The sequence below is a fragment of the Monopterus albus genome, unplaced genomic scaffold (assembly GCF_001952655.1).
Source record: "Monopterus albus unplaced genomic scaffold, M_albus_1.0 scaffold250.1, whole genome shotgun sequence".
NCBI classification, from domain to species: Eukaryota; Metazoa; Chordata; class Actinopteri; order Synbranchiformes; family Synbranchidae; genus Monopterus; species Monopterus albus.
In genome coordinates, this window is record NW_018128130.1 from 1,942,516 (window position 1) to 1,950,581 (window position 8,066).

General features: G+C 41.5%; 1 protein-coding gene across 1 annotated transcript in view; it reads right to left on the minus strand.

The window, feature by feature from the left end:
* szt2 (SZT2 subunit of KICSTOR complex) overlaps window positions 1-8,066 on the minus strand; it is a 145,314-nt gene that overhangs the window by 72,381 nt on the left and 64,867 nt on the right. Inside the window, exons 51-55 of the mRNA XM_020620906.1 lie at window positions 7,488-7,590; window positions 6,212-6,326; window positions 4,566-4,653; window positions 883-1,001; window positions 486-650 (exon numbers count right to left, since the gene is read on the minus strand). Coding sequence (XP_020476562.1) covers window positions 486-650; window positions 883-1,001; window positions 4,566-4,653; window positions 6,212-6,326; window positions 7,488-7,590 — 590 coding nt within the window. The remainder of the gene's footprint in view (window positions 1-485; window positions 651-882; window positions 1,002-4,565; window positions 4,654-6,211; window positions 6,327-7,487; window positions 7,591-8,066) is intronic.

The window sequence follows — 8,066 nt, forward strand, 5'->3', positions numbered from 1 at the left end:
CTGACTGTAGAAACAACGGAGCGGCTGACAGCTCCCAAAGGTGAAGCCACCAAAACTCGATCACCTCCCGGTGGCTGGTTACAGTATAGGTCATAAACTCCACCCCCTCCATGTTAGTGGATGGGACATGACCCAAAATAAAAAAATCAAAAGGACAAATCAAATACATTTTTTGCAAACATGATTTCTGTCCTTTTCAGTAGATATTATCACACTGATTTGAGTACAAGTGGTCCCTTCTTCTGTTAAGTTTTTTTTTTTTTTTTATATAAAAATCCGTGTATCTCGGATGACAGCTTTGATTGATGGCCTCATACCCCACCTCTGGCTGCTAATACGCAGATGCTGGTGGCAAAATGTATCCCAAAGGCAACTGCCCCTGTATTGAGAGCATTTTGCATAGTGGCAGGAAGTGGTGGCATGTCTTCCACCTTTTTATACAGTCTATACACTTCACCCACAAAAGTCAGTCTGGATTGATGTACCTTGAAGTGGTGCGCTGTGTTGCTGTCCGTGTACTTGGGTACATGCAGAAAGATGAGGAGGTTCTGCCTGAGGTAGTGAGCCACAGCAGGCAGCCAGGAAAGACAGTACTGGGGGAGACTGAAGCTCATCACTTCAGTGGCTGGTGATCCTGATGGCTGGATGAACTAGCCAAACAACAACTGTGAAGGCTTTTATCCAGAGTCAATTTCAGTGCCATGAATGCATGTGTGTATTTCTTGGATGCCCCAGTGCAAATAACAGCTGCAAGTCTGGTTATTTAAGAAATTAACTCACTGAACTATGCATGATTTTTTTTTTTATTTCAATTTAAAAATGCTTTCCTCCTAATGTCTTCTCTAAAAATCTGACTCAAAAGCAAAAAGCTCAGTTTTTTACCTCCACATCTGCTGGTGTCAGCTTGCAGTTCCTGACAAGCATGACAGTGATGATGTCCAGTGTGGTCTCATCCAGGCGTTTCCGCAGCACCTTCACCAGCTCGTCTGTGATCTCTGGACCTGAACAAAAAATGAAAGAATGGCCCTGTATCACCCTCACACAAATGTTTGCTATGCAAATATGATTCAAATTTGAGTGATCACAGGCCTCAATGTGCCCAGTGGATCATCAGTCAGCTTGTGAAACACCCACTTTTATGCTCAATTATGAATACTGTGTTAAGAAATTTTCAACTGTGCTTACCACCATGTTGTAAAGTGGAAGGAATTATTTGGGAACTGTTTACATAAATGATCTGTTAATGGGGGTTAAAATATTTACTACTGTGTATTCTAACTTCAATATTTTCCTCTGCTAACAAAATACAACTTGCAGGTTTTCCTAAAAACCCCCACCCCCCACCCCACACACACACAGGAAGGTGTTAATATAGCTATCCAGTGATGTTGCAAAATTAAGATGGTGAGTTCAAAGTACAGTGAGTAGAAGGAGCAGAGGGAGGACTTTAAGGAGTCATGATTCTGAAAAGCCACTGATGTAATCCCAGCCTGTCCAAAATAGGGAAATGTTCCCAGAACAACAGTGCCATCAAGATGGCCACAGGAGGAATGGCATCCTGCTGCAGTAAATATTTACACCACTAGTATTCAACCTCTTTTATTGAAGATCCAAACATGAGATTCATTTCAATACAGCAACACAAATAAAAGTAATAAATGATCCACAATATGACAAAACCTAAGACACTTGACAGCACATCATATACCTAAACTAAAACTACACACAGTCAAGAAAACACAATTAAATGTGCCAAAGAATGGGACAGTTAAATGATGTTTACCTATTATTTGGCCCCAAAGAGTCGGTGTCAGCCTGTCCTGTCATAAATCTTTAGAGCCCCACAATAAGCAACACCATTTTCCAGACATGAGCTATATTATCAATATTATCAGGAAAAACTTAAATTTCGATTGCTATGCAGATGATACTAAGTTAACATACAAATACATTTTTTGCAAACTACAACATAAGACCCAAATTGCAATAAAGCAGACATTTCCTCTAAGGTCAGTGAAGATACCACAAGTCAATCGCCCTTACATATATACATACAAAGCCCTTAATGACAAGGCTCCATTGTATCTTAAAGACCTCATAGAGCCTTATCATCCCAACAGAGCACTTCGCTCTCAGAGTGCAGGTCTACTTGTGGTTCCTAGAGTCCACAGAAGTAGAATGGGAGGCAGAGCCTTTAGCTATCAAGCTCCTCTCCTATGGCACCAGCTCCCAGTCTCAGTTCAGGAGGCAGATGCCCTCTCTACCTTTAACATTAGACTTAAGACTTTCCTTTTTGATAAAGCTTATAGTTGGGGCTGGATCAGGTGATCCTGAGCCTTCCCTTAGCTATGCTGCTATAGGCCTAGGCTGCTGGGGGGCCCCATGATGCTCTGAGTTTCTCTCCTTTCCCTATATCCATCTATATACCACCATCAGATGTCACTAACTGCCCTGGCTCTGGAGCTCTACGTTTCCGATGAGCAGTCACCGGCCACATGAACCTGACCAGTGTTTGATTGTTTGTTGTGTCTCGTTTCTTTTCTTTTCTCTCCTCTATCCATTCACCCCAACCGGTCGAGGCAGAAGGCCACCCACCAAGAGCCGGGGTCTGTCGGAGGTTTCTTCCATTAAAGGGAGTTTTTCCTCTCTGCTGTCGCCAAGTGCTTGCTCAAGGGGGATTTGTTGGGTTTTTCAATATAATAATAATAATAATTGTAAGTTCTAGACCTGACATTGTAAAGTGTCCTGAGACGACTTTAGTTGTGATTTTTTACTATACAAATAAAACTGAATTCAATCACCACAAATGTTGATGTACTTGTGTGAAAGCATAAAATCTGCTGGATTTTTTGTCCAGTAGCTGTAAGTAATTACTGAGACTTGAAACTACAGTACATATCTGTGATGGGATGACACAGTGATCTGTGAGAGACGGACAGTCTCATCCTCCAAACTGTCAAACACTGATGTCAGCCTTGTTTCAAAAGCCTAGTCTCAGGCGAGCTGTGGTAATAAGTGATGCGTGCTCCAGTCTAGACTGGAGCACGCATGCAGTTTGGATCGATCCAAGCCTTCACTTGGATTTTAAAAAGCCTAGTTTTATTAACCACCTTGGTTGATAACTCTAGAACGAATAAGTAAATTTAAACAGTTTCAGCTCAGTCAAGTAGAAAGGATGAGGCTGAAAATGAGCTATAAGATTTGAGCACCGAGTAAAAACAAAGATGAACCTTTGTCTCCACAACATAGTGTACAGACCATGTGACGTGTGCATGTTGTGTGTTATTTCAGGTTCATCTGACACATACAGTAACTGAAAATGACAAACTGCATACTACTGTATCATATTTGCATCTAATTTAGTACTCACAGCCCTGCTTTGCATGACTCTTTTCACAAAAGAAGTTTGGACAAGTAGGTGACAAATCCCTGGTCTGCCAGTAGACCATGTCACATTCACTAAAAGCATAGGTGCAGCGGAGGATGTTGGCAAAACTGTCTCCAAGCTGGCTGCTTCCCACCCCCTCACCACCATGCTGTCAGTGCAGCCGAGCAGCATCAGTCGCCAGCTCAATCCACAGAGCGCTGCTTCAGGCCTTCATTTGTGTTGACTGCCATCCAGCTCCAAAACGCCTCAACCCATGACAGCATAAGCAACACGGTTAGCTGAAGGCATTTGGAGAGTTACTGAGAACCGCTCCGTCATTTATGCATGATCTGCCTCACTCTTCTTTCTCCATCTACAGCCTAAGAGAGCAGGGCCTAGGCAATCTACCACAGATGGAGATTGTGAATAATCACAAAGAACTAGGGCAAATATTTCATCTTCATAATTCTATTTCATTTACTACTGCCAACACACCAATTTCCCCCTCAGTAATTAATAAAGAAACTATAGCCGTAGAAGCAGTTGTGTAACGGTGATTGTAAAGAAAAAAAATCTGTATGACTGAGCACATAGCCCTGCGATGGATTGGCGACCTGTCCAGGGTGTACCCCGCCTTCGCCCGATTGCTGGCTGGGATTGGCTCCAAAAAATTGGCTCATTTTTACAAATTTGGGATAAAATTTGTACTATATGTGGATGGAAACCCACATCGATTCTGATCTAACAAAACTAAAACAGCATTTTAGGCCTCTTCTTTCTTCTCTAGATACAGAGAAATGTCTTGTGCTTTTATTACTGCCAAGCACTTTACAGCTTTCAGGGCTCCTCAGAAAGTTTGTAAATCAGTACAGGTTTGGTCAGAATGCTGCTGCCAGAGTTTGAACTGGAACAAAAAAAACCAGCAGCCCCATAGGCATGTCACTGGCTTCTAGTTGGTCTTGGGACAGATTTTAAAAAACTGGTACTTGTCTATAAATCTATTAATGGACTTCCCCTTGATTCTTTGATTATTTACTGCTCATAGCACACACAGAAACTCGAGGTGAAGCTGCCTACTGCGAGGCACAAAGTGGAAGCCTGTGAAAAACTTGGTCTTCCTTGGATTTGTTATTACTACACCACAACCCTTGGCTAAATTTGAAACCATTCTCAGTCCTTGATATGTCCCAGCTCTTACCTGCACTTCCCACTCCATGCACCAGCAGCAGGATGTGTTTGTCTACTTGTCCAACAGGACGAGAGCCCTCCACAGAAGACCTGGAACCCTGCGGAAACAGAGACCAAACATCTCAACAATCTGGCACCATCAGTCTGACTTCACCACTAATCCAGATCAGGAATATTGGCATCTTCATGTAACCCACAAATGGGATCTTACAGTCAAACTGATTCATACTAAACCCCTTCTCCCAGCCTTGCTGATTTACTAAGTAACTGCTCTACTTAACTAGAGATCAGAAGAGTCAATCTGTGTGACATCTGTTTATGTCTCTCTGCCTCTGGATGCAGGAAAATTCTATTCTATAGACTGCATTTCATGTTAACATTTATGCAGTGACCCAATTCCTGACTGCTCCAGAGGTGCAGGATGGCTGGAAATATGGAAGATGTATGCTGAGAGATCCTTCTGTTGCTTTCTGGAAGTACTTCCAAAACTGTCCATCACCCTGGCTAGAATGAACCTGGAAGGGCTGCAGGTGAAAATGCTATGGTTTGCTGCCTTATCGACTACATGCTGTAAAACGCAGAGCTCACTATAATCCCCACTTCAGTGCACCTGATAAGCTGCAAAGAAGTACAGGGGATAGAGTTACAGTCATCGAACTAAAACTTTCTGTAACCTTCCCAGTGAATCCTCCTCTTTGTCTAAAGATAACCCTGGGAAGCTACTACATTTACTGTAACAGCAAGAATGATGTTAAAGGTGCTAAAAGCCTGTTTCAATAAGGTCCTCATGAACAGATCATTATACTGTAAATCACCTGGGTCATGTTTCAGAGGTACAGGAAAATGAATTTGTATCTTAATCGGTGCTCACTCTGTACATTTGGATTCTTAGAAGCAATTTAGAATAATTTGTGACAATTCTATGCTGTTTATCTAAATCTGATAGTCATTTTCTCCTGGTTCAGATGCTGGGTGTGCACCACTGGCTGTTTCATCTTAAAGAATGACACTGCTGCACCTGGAAGTCTCCGCTGATGTGTGATTGACAGTGTGAAGTCTAAAATTCATTCAGCAATGAGTTTTTTTTTCTAATTTATAGTGAAATGGCAGCAATGCATACTGTATAATTGCAACTTAGAAACTATTCAATGTTATAGCTGCTGGAGTGAACATGTAATAGTACAACAGCTTTTTGCATCGATAACCGCTGCAGAAGTGAACCCAGAGTCCGCTGCACAGCTCGTTAGCAGGTTGATGGAAGGATCTGTGAGCCACTACTCAGGTTACTGATTCTCCATCAGAGCTCAGCACAAACTACCTTTTTTTTATTGTAACATGAAATAACACGTTTACAGGACAAAGGCCATAACACAGAAGACGAGACAACAGACATTAACAAAAGACACAAAGGAATTATTAAATTGTGTGTCAAACTCTATGCAGACTGATAATCAGTACCTATTAAAGTAAAATAAAATTAACCTAACCTAAATTAAGTTCAAGTCTCCTTAGCTAGTTTTTATAAGTTCCAAGTCAAGTAGAGCCTCCAGGAGTCCAAGTCAACTCCACTCCAAACCAAATTTCACATGCCATCATTAATTATAATATCATTTTCAGTCAAAATGGGTCTAGTATACATGGCATGTGTTCACTTACCATAAGGACCTCGGACAACAAGGGCTCTTGACTCCTGATCAGCCCAATGGAGTGGGTCATGTGAGGGTTTCTATCCATGTCAGAATAATTCCCTGTCAGAGTCGTTTCACAGAGTCTGGAAAGATGAACACAAGAAACAGGTGCAGAACTAGGTATGGAGCTGTAACAGCCATGTACTTTGAAAATAATGCAGGTTTCTACCATTTACATCAGCAAGACAAAGAATAGTAGCTTCATATCTGCTGTATACAAGCATAGGGTGTTTCAAAAACAATCAGGGTTTAAAAACTGCCCACTCATATTTTGAAACGCGCACCTGATCGATTTACACAAGGAAAACTGGTGTTTAAAGTCAAAGCTGTAATGTTTACAGCCAGGAAGCAACCTATTCTGAGAGTAATAGAACAAAATAACACATTACAGCAAAAACAAATAAAAACTGTGCCATAAACAACAGGAGCCTTTAGCAGGACGGAGCAGACCAGAGTTCAGATGCTGAAACCAGTAGAGATCAATTCAGCATCAATATCTGGCTATAGATGCATAAAGTAACACACCACATTTAGTTTTTATAACACAATTCCGCAACAACAACCTCCATATGTGGACAACAACTTTAGAGTGGCTGTTTGAACAGAAGGATCTCGGTTTCCTTTCCTTAACTTTATATCCATAATATTTTAATTATAGCAAATGATGAATCTGCTACCTTGACTACAAAGCTAATACGGATTTCATGTAAACCAAAATGAAGAAATAAAACAGATACACTTCTATTAAAAGTGCAGTAGGAGCAGACACTGCCACAGGAGTAGCTGTGGTACATCTTTACAGCCACATGTCTTCCTATCTGTACTCTTTCTTCAGTTTACTCCCAAGATGACTCACTCCGAGACCAGTCCTGTTGTGGCTGTCAAATGATAAGTGAGCTCTATAAGCAGGGACTGTGGGGACACTGCTCTGCTTCTTCCAACTCATACTTAACAGTGTGGTGACAACACCCCACCACCTGGCTTGAGGCATCTTGAAATGACTTGTTTGATATCCTTCCTACTAGAATGCTGCCTGTGAGTGGATTTTTCCTTCCAGCAGACTGATTGAAATATCTCCCCAAACCTGAGCCGCACTCTGAGGTGAGCAGTGTCTCACTCCTTCTAAAGCCCTTACATGTAAAGGATAGCATGAGGGTGAAAATGCTGGAAAACACCATGAAGAAAATGTGAACCCCAGCAGAAAAAGACTGAATTCCAGTGAAGAAATGAAGATGGAATCTAACCTGAGGTAGAAGACTGACTTTGTTGTACGCTCCTGGTAGACAAACATGTTCTTCCTGTTGCCCACACAAAAAGAGTTCAGGACGGAGCGCAGGGCCTGGATGGCTGCGACACGAAGACGGGAATAGAAGATAATGAGTGGTTTCAGTGAGCCTAAAAGCAGCTAGGAAAACTCTTTAAACTAAACAACTATGCAAAAGGCTGCTCAGTCCAGACCTGACGTCCACTAACCAGTAAGGAAATATGTAAGTAAAACTATCTAGGAGCTAGGAAATTGCAGTCAGGGAAAAAATTATTTGAACCCTCGCTGATTTTGTAAGTTTGCCCACTAACAAAGAAATGATCAGTCTACAATGTCAATGGTAGGTTTATGTGAACAGTGAGAGTCACAACAATAACAAAAAATCCAGAAAAATGCATTACAAAAAAAATTATAAAGTAATTTGCATTTTCATGAATGAAATAAATATTTGATCCCTTTGCAAAACGTGCTTTAGTACTTGGTGGCAAAACCTTTGTTGGCAATCACAGAGGTCAGACGTTTCTTGTAGTTGGCCACAAGGTTTGCACACATCTCAGGG